The sequence below is a fragment of the Oryctolagus cuniculus genome, chromosome 1 (assembly GCF_051225735.1).
Source record: "Oryctolagus cuniculus isolate XC-2025 breed Fujian yellow rabbit chromosome 1, ASM5122573v1, whole genome shotgun sequence".
In the NCBI taxonomy this organism is placed as follows: Eukaryota; Metazoa; Chordata; class Mammalia; order Lagomorpha; family Leporidae; genus Oryctolagus; species Oryctolagus cuniculus.
The window spans coordinates 49529634-49545175 of NC_142867.1; the positions used below are offsets into that span (position 1 = coordinate 49529634).

Below are 15542 nucleotides of genomic sequence, written 5' to 3' on the forward strand. Positions count from 1 at the left end.
GCCTGCAATTAATCGAGGTCCCCCACACGAGTGGCAGGAACCCAATTACCTGAGCCATCGCCCCTGCCTCCCAGGAATCAAAGCCTGGCACCGCGATGTGGGACTCGGACATCTTACCTGGCATTTCAACCCCTAGGCTAGATGCCCACACCTCCACATCTGTCCTGTGACAGCTGGAGAGGAACAGTGCTCACGTGAAGGGTGCGAGGTGGGAGCTCAGGGAGCCTTCCCCACCGGTGGGGCTGCTGTGAGGAGTGCTGGAGAGGAGCCTGCCTCTTGGGGCCCCCTGCTGTCAGAGGAGGGGCAGGCCCGCTCATACACAGACTTAGCCCACAGCTCCTACCCAGCCCGACGGGCCATGCATTCTTTGGGCACATACACATCTAGGGGGTCCCTGATTTCTGGGATCAGCTGGGACTCCAGGGGTGAACAAGGCCCCTGCAACAGATCCACAAGAGAAGCAACCATTGCTGCCTTGGCAGTGGGATTGAGTTCTGTAGTGTCCTAATTGGCCTGCCAGCCAGGAGAGAGTCCTGCTGTATCTCTAACCTAAATCCCTCCTGCTACAATGTAATCTACTTCCTTCCTCTAGATCTGCCCTCGTTGGAAACGAAACAGAAGAGCTTATTTATTGCCCTCCTCCAGCTTGAAAAGGCTGCATGGGTTTAAATCTAAGACCACATTGGCCCTGGGACTGTAGTTAACTTGCTTTTAGGAGCATCAACCCACCCCATTTTCATATGCATTTGTAATTCAGGGAGGTTCAAGTTTCCCTAGGCATGCAAAAGGTGCCTTTAGCAAGACCACCAAGCTGAGTTTGCTGCTGGGTTCTCGTGCGATTTTGATGGGGAAGCAGTCTGGGGCCCTTTCACCTGGAAAACAGTGGGTACAGCAGAGCTGCCTCCTGTCTCCAGCGGAAGAGTTGTATAGGGAGAGAAACATGGAGCATTTACTGAAGGGCTCTAAGTGCCAGGCCCCTGCGTTAGACTGCAGGAGACAGCGGTGGCCAGAAAGCGGGAGAGTAGTGGGGTCGGGAGGGGAAATGAGAGAAGGCTTCTAGAAGTGAGGTCAGAAGGTTGAGAGTCACTGGAGCCGAAGCAAGAGCATCCCAGGGGTGTGCATTTGACGCGGCGGTCAAGACACTGCTTGTTGGTGTATCCACATCGCATGCCGAGTGCCGGTGCCCAAGTCCCAGCTCCGCTCCCAATCCCAGCTTCCTGTTAATGTGTGATGCTGGCCCAAGTAGTTGGGTTCCTGCCACCCACGTATGAGACCTGGATGGAGTTTCTAGCTTCTAGCGTCAGCCTAGTACAATCCTGGCTGTTAAAAGCATTTGGGGAGTAAACCAAGTGGATGGGCGAGCTCTCCCTGTATCCTGTATCCTCTCTATCTCTGTCTCTTTGCCTTTCAAATAAATAACATGTTTAGAAGACAAAAAAAAAAAAAAATGACCATTAGAAAAGAGCATTCAGGCCAGCGCTGTGGCTCACTAGGCTAATCTTCCGCCTGCAGCACCGGCACACCGGGTTCTAGTCCTGGTTGGGGCGCCGGTTCTGTCCCAGTTGCTCCTCTTCCAGTCTAGCTCTCTGCTGTGGCCCGGGAGGGCAGTGGAGGATGGCCCAAGTGCTTGGGCCCTGCACCCCCATGGGAGACCAGGAGGCAGCACCTGGTTCCTGGCTTCAGATCGGCGCAGCGCCAGCCGTAGCAGCCATTTGGGGGTTGAACCAATGGGGAGAAGACCTTTCTCTCTGTCTCTCTCTCAAAAAAAAAAAAAAAAAGAAAGAAAAAGAAAATTTTAAAAAAAAAAAAAAAGAGCATTCAGTGGGGGGAAGCAGCAGGCACACAGGCACCGCCTGGGTGGGTCCGTGTGGCTGGAGAGGCCAGAGGGGTCTGGCTTGCTCTGAGACCTGTTAGTGCAGCTGCTCAGCTCTCAAGCTGTTAGTGTGGTTGCTCCGCCTTGTCTTGCCCTCCCCTTGGCCTGTGAGAGATTGTCTGGCTTTGGAGTCGGACCCAGGTTCAGATCCCAACTCCATAACTGGCTAACTTTGTGACCTGGGCCTGTTCCTTAACCTACGCAGACACCATGTGCTTCCTCGGGGTGGGAGGGGTGGAGAAAGCCGGTTCCAAACGCAAACAGCTGAGCCTCCCCTCCGCCGCCTCCTGACCCTTCCCACAGCTGTCCAAACCAGAGAAGGTCTCCATCCCAGAGCGCTACGTGGAGCTGGACCCCGAAGAGCCACCCAGCCTTGAGGAGCTGCAGGCTCGTTATCGTAAAGCCGAGAAGATCCGCAACATCCTCGCACGGTCAAGGTCAGCCCTCGTCTACGGACTCTCAGCAGCTCCCTAGGCCTGACCCCAGGTGGTGTCTTGGGTCAGCCTGGCTGCGGTGTGTGTCTTGCCACGCCCCTGTCTCAGGTCCACTCGTTGGAGGGATCAGGCTGGTGGTCCCCAGCATGTCATCAGCAAGGAGGCTTCCCCAGCTCATTGGGAACATCCTGAAATGTTCATGGCAGACCCTGGCCCCCAAATCTGTGTCCCAAGTCTCCCTAGCAAGTGTGTTGAGTGGAGCCACGCCTAAGTGTAAAGCAGACAAGTTGGAGAGCCAGCTCCAATGGTGGCTGTCCCAGCACTCGGGCCTGTGCTCCCAGGATCACCAGTAGGAGCCCCAGCTTTGTCCTGAGGGTGCCAGAGGTGTTTCCCAACTTGCCTGGATGCTGATCCAGGGACCCAGGAAGTAGCTTTCCTGTCCCCTAGGCCTCCATGGCTTCAGAAGCTTAACCCTCTAGTGTGTAAGCCTTTCTTGGAGAGCTGGGTTGGCCGCTTCCTATCTGAATTCAGCAGGAGCCTCTCCTGGATGTGAGGTCTGGCCCTCCCGAAAGGGGAGCAAGGCTGTGATTGTTGGGGTGCCTGAAAGGGAGGCATGCATGCCTTTGTCTAGGGAGGAAGTCCAGAGTTGCTGTCGGATGCCCCCACCTCTAAACTGTTGAGAACCCCAGGCCGGGGAGACCCTGCGCTCCTGAGGCTGATGCCTGGGGGCGGGGAGGACCCACAGCCTGCCCTCTGGCCTTCTGCAGCATGTGCAACCTGCAACCACCGTCAGGCCAGGACCGCAACAGCGTGGCCGACCTGGACTCGCAGCTGCAGGAGCAGGAGCGCATCATCAACATCTCCTACGCCCTGGCCTCCGAGGCCTCCCGACGCAGCAAGCAGGTGGCAGGTAAGGCCTGGGCTGCCAGCCTCGGGGCTCCGGTCTCGCCCACTGCTCCTCCGGGCCGGCTCAGGCCCTGCACGGCCTGTCCCAGAGCCAGGGAGTCAGGTGTCAGGGCGGGTGGTTGAGCGCCTGTACTGTGTTCCATACCGGAGGGTATCTTGTCCCAGGAGCACAGTGGGGCTGGGAGGAGGGGCGGACAGGCCTAGCAGCGAGGCAGACAGGGAGGACCCCACAGCTCAGCAGTGTCAGGGCCAAGAGGTCCCTGGGCGAGCAATGCTGATTTGACTTCCTGTGCAGTTGTGAGCTCATAGAACAGGCTTTCAGCCCCTGGACCCCGGGGCCCAGCTGAAGTTTCTGACATCAAGGTGAGGGCAGTAGAGGTCCTCTCTGGGACCCCTGCTTCCGTCCCCAAACCAAAGCCACTGTTGACCTTGTCAGACTGTCCTGTGCCACAAACCACAACTGTGCTGGCCAGCTGGGAAAACTAACCACCACAAGGAGCCACGTGTGTCCACAGAAGCATGTGTATATGTGCGTGTTCGCGTGTGTGTGTAAAGGCTCCCCTTCTCCACCAGGAGAGGGACTCCAGGCACCTGCCTCCACGCCCCCACACCGCCCCTGTGTGCTGACCCTGTGTACCTTGTCCTATTCCTCCCCAGAGGCCACTATGTGTCCAGGTAGTGCAGAGGGGATGGCTCCTGAGCAGGAGGTGGGTTCACAGCCCCTGCCGGTCCTCCAACTCCAACCAAGGGTCTACAAGTAGCCGAGAGTGGGGCCTGGGGGCCCTGCGGTGTGTGGTCTCAGAAGGCCATGGGAGTGACCTGCCATGTGGACAGGTGGTACTGTCTCAGCAGGAGGCCTCTGCGCGCTGCCCTCCAACCCTGATCCTAGGGAGTCCTGACACCCCTGCTGACCTCACCCCCTCTGAGGACACAGGAAGTGGACTGAGATGCTCATGTGGCATCCTGTGGCCAGCGACACAGGAGATGGCCAGCCACAGTCCCCCACCTGGGGCTCATGTGCAGGGTTCCGAGGGGGCGCTACCGCCTCCCCAGTAAGGCGACCACCTCTCACCTGCGCTTGCCTGACTGTGGATCTGCCAGCCTCAGCTTCCTTGCCTCCAGCGGACAGCACAGGCAGCCTGACACCCGGCGTGCCCTTCTCCTCTCTCGGCTCCAAGGCAGTCTTCGCGCGGCGGCTGCCCTCGCTCTCACTCCCTCTCCCGGCTCAGAGACTCATCCGGGACGTGCAGGCCAATCCCAGCCGGCTCCCCCTCCCCCTCCCGCTCTGGGCCCGGGTCATTAGTGTGGGCCTTTGGGCATCTGTGCTGCGGGCGCCGCCGGCGTGTCTAACACACCGCTTAATTCCTGTGTGCCCGTCTAGCGCAGCAGCTGGCTCTCCTCCCGCCTAAAGGGCCCCTGTCCTCCAGGACGGTGCCACCTTACCCCCCTTTAAGCAACGGACTCCACTACACCTTTGTCTAACAGCTGCAAGTAAGAGCCCCCGCCTGCCGTGCCCCTAGTCCGGTGCTGCGCATGGCCCGCCTCCCTTCCCCGCGGCTCCCGACGTGTTTGCAGCGCCACCTGCTGGCCTCCCTTCCTTCCTTCCACTGGCAAAGCGGCCGCTTGGGGGACCTTCGGGACTACAGGCAGGTGGGGAACTGGTGCTTTTTCCGGACCTCGGTCCTCAGTGGAGACTGTGATGGAGGCCCCCGCCTCCCTGAAATCCTGGAGCCAGGACTGTGCCCGGCCAGCCCTGCTCGGCTTCCCGAGGCCGTATATAACACTGCCGGCCTCGGGCAAGAACAGGAGAGGCAGAAGGCTTTGGCTGATGAAACTGAAAACTGTTCAGACTGGAAAAAGTCCAGTTTACAGATAAGGAAACTGAGGCCCAGGGAGGGGTTGGGCTTTCTCCAGGTCACACAGAATTGGGCCAGAGCAAGCTGGCTAGGGCAGGGGGAGAGGTTTGCTGCCCTTTTAGTCACTGAACACCTTGGGAGGGGAAGCCCAGGCAATGTGAAGTTGGCCCCCAGCTGGCCACCTTCACTAGGTCCTCGTGGTCTAAGCGTGAAGTGCTGAGAGGTGGGGTGGCCATGGAGAAGGCTCCTGGACTAGGAGGCAGGAGGCCCAGTGTCTGGTTCCTTCTTGAGTGGGTTCTAGGTGCTGATGCATTGCATCACCTGGACTGGAGACCTGGGCAGTGCCTTGTCAGCCTGTCCATCACACTGTTGTGTGGGCCTCCCCCCACCTGTTTTTCTGCACTTGACCATTAACATTGTTGGGTGCCCGCCACGTGCCGGGCAGGGGGCACAGCACCTCTTTGGCTGCACACAACCCTGTGAAGATCGACACCCCTGTGGTGCAAGCCTGGGCCTCTGTTCACCAGCGCTCCTGGGCTCATCGCCAGCCGCCCTAGATGTCTGGAGAAGAGAGTGAAACGAGGGACAGAGAGGGCTCGTGTTGCGGGGCGTGGGGGACAGCATGTTCCGGCAGGTGTCGCCTTCCAGCCTGAGGAGCCCTGGAGAAACACTCCAGCTGGTTCCTTGGTGATGGCTGCAGGCACCTGCCAGGGCCGCGAGAGGGTGTGCATGGCGGCCCCACCCTGTGTTCCTCCCCAGTGTGGGTGCCCCTGGCTGTGAGGGAGGCCTTTCCTGCTCTCTTCAGGTCGCATCTGCATGTCCTAGGACCCTGGCACACGGAGGTTTTAGATTTTAGATTGGAACAGGGCTGAGGGAGTTGCCCAAAGCCACTCAGTGGAAGGAGGACAGGACCAGAGCTGAACCCCAAGTCTTTGCTCAGGCTCTTTGCCCTCTCGGAGCAAGGACCCCGTTTGGGGAGCTCCCATGTGACTGAATGCATTCCTAGAAGCAGAGTGGGGGTGGGGGACGGGTGCAGCCCAGTTCCCATGATTCTTAGAAGCCGGGGGTCCCCCGGCAGCGGCCGCATTGCTGAAGGCTCCTGCTCTGCTGCCCTGCCTCTTAGCGTCCCTGTGTGTGTGTGTGCAGACACGCCCACTGCCCAGATGTGGGCAGGGCTCCTGCCAGCCTCTCATTGTCTGCTGTACTTTTTGCCAGCCCAGGCAGTGACGGACCCATGATCCAACGTGCAGAGGAGAAGCCTGGAATCAGCTTCCTCAGAGGAGATCAACCATTCTGCCTGCACGGAAATCTCTCCCAGCTACGTGGGGGCGCCGGCTGGAGGAAGGGGCTGCCCGCACCGACGGGACAGTCACCACAGGGCTAGGGCCCAACACACACCCACTCACTTTCCTTCGGACTCCTTTTGATCTGTGACAGAGGCACTTTTGATACACACTGTAAAATACTGACACTGTATCTTAGACTATGTTTGCTAATGTTCACCTCAAGGACTGAGTGGCTGGCAAGGTGAGGATGCAGACTTTTGTAGCCGCACACACAGGTTCAGGTATGATTTGGGTGACAGGTGCGGGTCGGGGAGAAGGGCAGGGCAAGCAAGGCCAGTCCAGCTTCTGATGGACTCAGGTGAAGGCTGGACTTGAGAGCACGCCTCCTGGGATGCCAGCGTTGGGCTCTCTTGCGTGCTGTCTGGGAGACAGTGGCACTTGGCTGTAGCGGGCCGCCATCCCCAGCACCACACGGACTCTGGGCAAAACCCCACCAGGATGGTGCCTTGATCCTTGGGTTTGGTTCAGGGTAACAGTGTGTTCAAAAGCTTTGGGCTCCTCATCCATGAGGTTCCCTCAGCAAAGGGCTTTTCTCAAAAAGAAAAAGACAAAAAAAAAGTTTTCTTTAGTTTTCAGACATAGGCTTTTTAGTCCAGGAAAGGAGAGAGGAAGCAACTTTTATTGGATCATAGCAATAAACTCCACGCGGGGTGGCATCTGCCCGAAAGACTCTGATGGGATGGATTCCTTCAACCTGTGATGCGAACCTTTGCTGCTGTCCTGGGCAGCACCAGGTCCGCCTCCCTAGGACTTGGGCCACCGGATGGCCTGCCACCCAGGGCTGCGACTTGACTTACAGCTGACAATGAGGAGGCGGCTACGAAGCCAGGTGCAGTGCTTGTGGGTCTTTAAGTCTTTTCATGATAGTCTCTATACCCAAAAACAAAAACAACCAAACTCTGGTGGGTGGAGCCACTCTTTAAAGGAAAATTTGTTTTTGACTATGTTCAGAAAAAACAGAATCTTGAATATATTTAGAAGTTGCCGTCTATTTTTAACTAACTCCATATGCTGCCAGTATCGACTTCATGACATTTGCCAAAATAAAATTTTATTTTTGCCTTTATAAGATTTTGTTGGAAAATGAAATGAATATTTTGCAAGAAGAAGGTTAATTTAAATAAGAGTGTAATGGTTTGCAGAAAAAAAAATGTGATGTACAGATTAAAATATTAACCTGACCTGTTTCCTTGTGCCTCCTTCGTGCGTAAGTGGCCAGTGGTAGTGTTTTTCCCATTTCTTTGGAAAAACCTCCTCTGTTAGCTCTCAACCAGCTCCTTGACACTTGATTGACGTTGCAGGCCCGGGGGAAGCAGGTCTTGCTTTGGGGCCCTCAGCTGGGCTTCTGTAGCTACTCAGGTTGGTCCCCACCCCGGCCCGGGGTTGAGAAGCTGCTGAACTTCAGACTCCCTTGTGGGGCTGGCTTGGCAGACGGACGTCCAATCCAGGGTCGTGTGGGGGCCGCCCCAGGCCGCCTTCCAGCCCACACGCCACCGGCTCGTTCCAGTGAGGCGGGTTAGCGATGGACCATTGCAAACGGGATTTGTATGTAGTTCATTTTGACTTGTGATGTATGCTTGAAGCGGAGGGCAAGTGGCCAGCTCGGCTTAGGGGTCTGTTGCTATGACAGATTTTGTGTACTGCCGAGAGGAACATCTGAGGTTCGGGGTGGCTTTCCAACTATTTAAGCTGGGAAAGTAGATCCAAAGGCATTCAGAACAGGGGATCCGGCTGCTTTTTTAGCTACTGATTTTTTAATTTTAAAATAATATTCCTCAGTATTAAGCATTCCTTGGAGGTGTCTCTAACAGATGAAAAGGTCCCATAGCTGAGTACAAAGGCCCCTGACCCCTGAAAAAGCAAAAAACAAAAAAAAAGCTGGCAATACGCACCCCACAGAGTAGCCATCTGTGGACACTGTCTCCATGAAAACACATCAGAGGGTTTCTTCCTGTTGGTCTCGGTTTGCGTTTCACACACCCAGTCCTGTGGAAGGGGAAACGTGGCAACTCTAACTAGCGGCTCTTTCCAGAATGCTCTCCCAGGAGCCTGTCCTGTAAAAACTGTGGCCCCAGTTTCCATCTAGGGAGAGTGTGTCAGGCCCCCGGCCCAGACTCGCTGGAGACCACGCCTGGGCAGAGGCCCGGTCACCTCCTGTTTGCGAGGCCCCTGCGCCACCCCCTCAGGAGGCCCCTTGGTACCTGAGGGAAGTGGGGAACATCTATGAAAGCACAGGCTGCCCAGGCCCCCTGCAGGGGCGGCAGCTCCGGGAAGCGCTGCCCGGCCCGGCCCGGTGATTCCAGTTTCATTCCCTTACGGGAGACCCCAAGCCCGAGTGGCGTTGTAGACAATGGGGTTGCTGTTGCCAACGGGATGGGAAGTGCTCCTCCCGCATCCACCTGCGGGCATCCACTCTTGGGTTCTGACTTCAGCCCAGCCCAGCGTGGGCCCAGGATGTGTGTCTATTAACAATCTGTTTCAGGATCTGGTTTCCAGCGGGTTGGGAGTAATACCTTTTCCTAATTCCCACGTGAACCTCTGGAGCTGCCAAGATTCCCGCCACACCCAGGACATCGCTGGGTGATCACAGGTGTACAGTTTGTGAGTCCATTTGAAGTGGATGTGCCCAGGCTCGTGTCAACGCTAGAAACACGCATTTTGTTTTTCCCCATCAGTCACCTTTCTGCCTGCCTGCGTGTCCGTCTGGGGGAATGTAAACTGCAGGTAGCCCTTCCTCTCCCTCAGACCCCTTGGCTGCCATCAGGGAAGATGGGCTCCCCAGCATTTTCCTGGCTATTTTATGTGGCAGTCCAGAGCCCAGGAGAATCATCTGTGGGCCCACAGACATTCTCTGGGGGCCTGAGGATTTAGGGGTGAACAGATGGGAGGTAAGGGAGGGGATCCAGGCCCTGGCTTGGCCAAGGCAGGAGCCCACTTTGGGCTTTGGGAGTTTCCTGCAACTGCAGTACAGTAGTCATTGACAAGTCCTTTTGTGTTCTCACCAAGGGTGGGAAAGAAGCTGCAAATCATTTGTCTAATCCACAAATCACATTTCTGAGACCCGACAGACAGGTGCTGGGAGCCCTCTACTTGCGACTCGGCATCAGACACCAGGGTGTGCAGGGGACTTTGCCCATGTGGGTTGTGCGCTGTTATGAAAAGAACAAAGAGACCAGGCCGGGAAGACATGAAAACTGGCAGCCCCTCCCGGCCTGGTAAACACGCCATCGCTTTGCCGCCTCCACTCAAAAGGCTACCACTTTCATTGCTCCCCTAGCAAAGAAACCTTTCTTCAGAGCGAGTGGCGGGGTACAAAGGCAGAGTACAAAATGCGTGCACATCACAGTCCCCGCAATTCTGTTTGAACAAGCGTATTGATTGGGCCTGACCCTGTTACATTTTTTCCCTATTATTTGAAAAGGTGCATCTAAGTGTAGTGAATTGAACTGGCGGAGCTGAACTTTCCATGAAAACTTCTTGAGGTATTTCTTTAGTTCAAAGCTTTTGAATTTTAAAGGGCATTTTTAATATGAGTCTGTTGAGTATTCTCTGCCACAGCCCAACAAGGCATGTTAAATGCAGATGAGGCTGGAGCGGGGCGAGGATGGGGGTGGAGGGTACGGACCAGTCCTGGCTTTGGAGCCGCACACACACGCCCTGGGAGCTCGCTGCGCGCACTGGGGACAGCTTGGGCTACAGGGAGGCTTCCTGACCAAGCTCTGGAAGGCTGCTTGCACACAGGGCCCGGAAGCACCTGCTGGGGCTCCTTCTGGTGGGGGAGGTCTGTGTCCTGTAGAGCGAGGGCCTCCTTGCTGCGCAGCTGCTGGGTCTGTGCCTCCCACTCTGCCTTAGAGCCGAGGAGGCAGACAGGAAGCTGCTGTAACAGCTCTCAAGCACCCTGTCCCTGTCCTCCAGCTCCTTAGGTGGCCCTTGCTGGCCTGTCTCAGGTGCCTTCCCCTTGCACCCTTGGCTGATCTCCATCCTTAACTGATTTGCTATCCTTGGATGCTTTGCTGGCTGCTGGGGCTGTGGCAGGGTCCCTTTTACCATCCTGGCCTGCGGACCTGGATTTATCCCCCAGGGTCTGTCTCTGCCTGCACTTCGGGGGGCTTCAGCAGCCCATGTGACTCCTTTGGACTGACTTCCTGGCTCATTGTTGTTCTGAGTCCCGTGTCTGTCTGTGGAAGCCTCTTTGATCAAGAAAGCACCTGCTTTCTGGACCCAGAATTTGGGCCTAGAGGCAGAACTGTCCCTGGAAGGAGCTGGAACATCAGTTCTGAAAAAACCAAGGGCTTGGACATCTCAGCAAAAATCCTTCCTGTGTCTTTGCTAAATCTCTAGGCTAGGCCACAGGGGCTGGGGGGGGGGGTCCCAATAGGGACTGTAAACACCAGTTGTTTTCTGTGTCCTTCTCTGCTCACGGTTGTTCTCCTGCCTTGTTCTGGGAGCCCCTGAGGTGTCCCATGAATTCCCTGCAATTTGTTTGCTTGGCTGTCATCTCAAGGCCTTCCTACTATTACCTGTGTCCCTTGGGGCCACACCAGCCAGTGGGCACGAAGGAGGGTCCAGTGACGATAACAGTTTAGATTTCATGGCTCCTGCCCCTTTCTGCTCACCCTAGGTGCCCTCAGCCAGGAACTTAATCTGGGTCTCTCAGATAGGTGGCAGGGTCCCAAGTACTTGAGCCATCCCTGTGGCCTCCTAGGGTGCAGGTTTGCAGAAAGCTGGAATTGGGAGCAGAGCCAGGCCTCGAACCCTGGCTCTCCATCCCCATATGGTATACAGGTGTCCTGGCCTCGCTGTGATCAAGAATAAGAACCCCCTAGGGACTTACAGGGAGATTTTGAGGGGGAAGGGAAGAGGGAAAGCCTGTGGGAAGAGCCAGGCCCAGCGCCCTGGGGTGGGAGGTGCTCAGCAAGTGAAGCTGCCCCCGAGGCTGCGATCTGACAGGCAGCACTGCCTGGGATTCCCAGGGAGAGGCATTTCTTTGTCCCACCCGAACCAGCCCTGAGTTTTGGGGCTCAGAAACGATTTGTCAGCACTAAGGGTGAGGTCATCTCTCTGGGCTGCAGTCATCCTGACCGGGGCTTGGGAGACAGGTGGAGAAAATTGGATGAGACTCCACCTGCCTCCCCCGCTTTACCCAGCAGAGCTAATCTTCCCTGACCATCTTGGGACCAGGGCAGCTTTGGAGAGTCCTGGTGTCATTGAGCCTCACCATGCTGACCCATTTCCCCTGCAGGACGCCTCTCTCCCTCAGGTCCAGTGCTCATGTTGCTGTCTTTTGGGAAGGCTGAGATGGCACCCTCAGGTGGCCCCTTTTATGTGACCATCACCGGCCAGCCCCTCGTCAGGGGGCTGATAGTGTGGAAAGGAGGCACTCCAGGGCAGAGATGACAAGCCAAGGCTCTGGAGCCAGGCTGCCTGGAAACAAATCCTGGTTTGCCAGCCCTGTGATGTTGGGCATGGCTACCTCACCTCCCCATACCTCAAGTCCCTCCCCAGTCAAATAAGGATTGTATTCACATTTACCTCAGTAGAGTTGTGATAAGGGTTGAATGAGTAGGTAGAAAATGCTGAGGTTCTCAGTCCTATAGGAAGCTCTAGGAAAAATACCCATATTATGGATTGTTTATCTGCATTTAAGTTACAGTCATTTAACATGTATCACACTCTTGTTCTTTATTTATGTGCTGGTTTGTTGCCTGTTTCCTTCCCAAGAGAGAGCAAGGATCCCAGGAGAGGAAGGGTACTGTCTGTTCCACTGGATTATCCCCAAAGCCCAGGACAATGTGTGCCACAGAGAAAGGGCTAGGAAATTGATGAATGAATGAGTAAGTGAATTAAGTTGGGGCCTACTGGCCAGGGAACCTTCTCTTTCATACGACCTAGCCTGTGTCTTTTAGGTTTTTATACAGCAGAGCCCAGAAAGCATTCCCAATTCCCTCTTTTTAAGTTTCTTGACTAGTAGATAAGAGCAGGGGTGGGGAATTCAAATCTACCCTTATTAACTCTGTGACCTTGGGCAACTCACTGGACCTCCCTCCAACTGTTTAGTCATCTGAGAAATGGGAATGACTGCATCTACTGTACATGGGCCTGGTAAGGACTGAAAGGGATAACCTGTACTCAGAGCCATTGGCTGGGGACACTTGCTCAGTGTGCACTGTTGGTTTTGCCCTTGTGCATGACCTTTGGGAACAGCAGGGCTCAAGGTGATTCTGCCATCTTCAAACCCTGTCTCCTTTCCCTGGCTGTGTAAGCCAGGTTTGGGATCATCTGCTGTCCCCTGCCTGATTTTTTGCCCTGAACCCTCTGTCTGCCATTTCAGCCAGTCTCCTGCAGTGAGTGGGTAAAGCAATGCCCTGAGGCTTTTGAAGCTGGGGTTTGTAAGGGCTGGCTGCCTCCCAGAGGCCTCCAGGTGCTAAGGACAGACAAGTCCTTGGAGGCCTCTTCCTGCAGCTGTCCACCCAACATCAGATCAACCTGTGCACATCCCTTTGATGTCAATCCCAAAACCTGAGACTTGTGCCCTGCTCTGAGGACCTGGGCTTTGAAGTTGGCCTATAAATTGAGCTTTCAGGAAGAAAGTTGTCTGTTGTGCCTCAGAGCACGGCTGGGCCCTGTAAAGGCACGAGGAGTGCCGTGAACACCTGATAAATAATTCTTTCTGGGCCCAAGAAATATTCGTTCCATTTAAAGGAGAGGAAAATTCCCTTGACCTTTTCATTGAAGTTCTGGGGGGTGGGGGCTGGGTAGAGAGGGCTTTCGTGTCTTCTCACCAAAGCCACATGGGGCAGGCAGGGTAGGTTGAATGAGAGCTGAGCTCCACAAGAGCTCTCTGCCCTGGACTCCTAACCCCAGATCTCCTCAGCCAACTCCTCCCCCTCCCGTCTCCCCCTTGAGGCAGGAAGATTGGGCTGGCTCACAAGAAGAAAGACCTCTTCCCGGTCTCTGTGGAAAATGGCAGGGATCAGGATAAGTGCCCTCCTTTCCTACTGGTGCCCAATGTGGTCTAGGGGTGAGGCAGACAGGAATATGCCCCAGGTTCCCCATCTGCAGGCGCCCTCAGTACTGCTTGACTCGCACTGAGCACTTCATCATACTAGGCCCTTGGCGGTGGTCCCCTTTTGCACTAATAGTATATGGGTTTATGTAGTTCTCTTTAGGGCAAAACATAGCATACATGTGGAAGGTACACAAAGTAACTGCACAGCTGAGTGATCCTAAAGCAAACGCCTATGGAACAACTTCAGTCCAGAAACAAGTGTGCCAGGAAGCTGGCAGCCTTCTGCCTGCCCTTCCCACTTCTGCAAAGCAGAACTGCTCTCCAGCCTTCTCTGATAACTAGTTTTTTTTTTTTTTTTTTTTTTTTTTGTAGTTTTACTATCTAAGCAGCATCGCCAACTATCATTTTATTAGCCTTCTGAAAGAGGTACAAATGGAATGATAAAATGGCAAGTACTGCTAATGAGCCAAGAAAAATGAGAATCACTGGCTTATCAAAAACTATTCAGAGCAGTTTAGGGTGGGCTGATGCCACAGTGGAGTGGATTGAGGGTGGGCAAGGAATGGGAAAGCAAAGGTTACAGAAACAAGTTGTTAGAACTGCACATAGGTGTGCAGAGGACTACAGCTCAAGTATATGGTACCTAGGAACAGTATTGAAAGATGATTGACCAAAAGCAGGAGGTTCACAAAGTACAAAGGATTAACATTTATTATTAGCTTTTATCAGTTTCTATGTGCTAAACCTTTTCATCTATTTCTCACACTATATGCACAAGGTGGTTATACTGCTATCTTTATTCTATTGAATAAAGGACACCTGGAGATAATATGCTGAGTCACTCAGTTTATTACTAAAGCGGTGGAGCTAGTATGTGCCTACAAGCACAGTGGAGCACTTGTCCATGGTTAAGTAGTTCAGGGAACTTCTGTCTGGAGGTCTTTTTTTTTTTTTTTTTTTTTTTAATGTAAGATAATCACAAGTTTCAGAACAGACATTTTAAGTAGGATGGAATGAGAGGGCTAAGGGAGATAAAGCTAACAGGCAGGTTTTCCAGATATAACCTGCAGGGGCCTGGATCCCATCTAGGTAGGGCTGGGATTTTCCAGAAAGTTATGACATTGGGGAAGGTAGCTTAGGAGACTGACATGTGATACTAACCTGACATCTGGATGGGTGTTACAAAGCAGTTGAAAACACAGTATGATGATTTGAACAGGTGTAAAGGATGTTATGAGGTCAGAAATGAGATTTCTAAATTAGTTATTTCAGAGGTAAGGTTGTCTTCAGATACTGAATGTGTACAAGATGTGATTACGCTGGACCTACACCCTGTGTGTAAAAAGTAGTTATGGAAATTAACTAGATGAAATTTATTTCTCCCAAATTTATTCAAAGAATGTGATCTTCCTACTCTCAAACTTAGTTTAATCTCCCCTAAATTTCTTCTGTACTTCCAATTTTCCTAGATTTTAAAAATACTTGGCTCTGACCTAATAATACAAGTAACACTGGATTCTATTTCTGAAAGCTTTCTTTTCAATAAAGACTGTTAGATCATTGGTACAGGTAAAATATGGGGTATAGATAACAACTGGGATAAAAGCATTTCAGGTATGAAATTATCAATGATCTGGAAAAGTTGCCATTGAACTTTTCACTAAACAGCATTTCCCAACTGATTGTTTCAATAGGAGTATCAGGATAGCATGACATTTGTCTCTTTTTAATGTCCCTCCCCCATTCTCCCAATTGGTAAGTTCATGCTTAAGACAGCCATGAAGATTAATGTGGCGCTGGAACACTAGGCCAAATGGACCAATGGATTAAATTTATTCCAGTTCTGAATCTTATTAATTTCCAATAATACATGAATTGAAATCAGAATTTCTCTATTTGGAGATGAAGAAAGGCCTCTAATATTGTTACTTTAGAAGAGGGTGCTTCTATTAATACATTAGAACCAAGACTTATAAAACCACCCAGGATATTTAAACAATAAATGAAAATACTTTTTAAAACTTAATACTGGTCCTCTCCCTCTTCCATTTTTAAATATAAATCACTCTTTACTTTCTAGTTAAAGTAGCTATAATAAGAAATCCCACAGAATAGACT

The 15542-nt window shown here is 53.3% G+C and overlaps 1 protein-coding gene across 16 annotated transcripts in view; it reads left to right on the plus strand.

Moving 5' to 3' along the window:
• PLEKHA7 (pleckstrin homology domain containing A7) overlaps positions 1–7596 on the plus strand; it is a 222922-nt gene extending 215326 nt beyond the window's left edge. For 13 of the 16 annotated variants that reach the window (XM_070072882.2, XM_089328143.1, XM_051833953.3 and 10 more), the window contains 4 exons: positions 2177–2310; positions 3075–3217; positions 4595–4704; positions 6285–7596. In XM_070072882.2, the coding sequence (XP_069928983.2) occupies positions 2177–2310; positions 3075–3217; positions 4595–4695 (378 nt within the window). In that variant the 3' untranslated portion in view covers positions 4696–4704; positions 6285–7596. The remainder of the gene's footprint in view (positions 1–2176; positions 2311–3074; positions 3218–4594; positions 4705–6284) is intronic. The other 3 variants (XM_051833954.3, XM_051833966.3, XM_089328112.1) reach the window with 1 other exon arrangement.
• The last annotated feature ends 7946 nt before the right edge of the window (positions 7597–15542 follow it).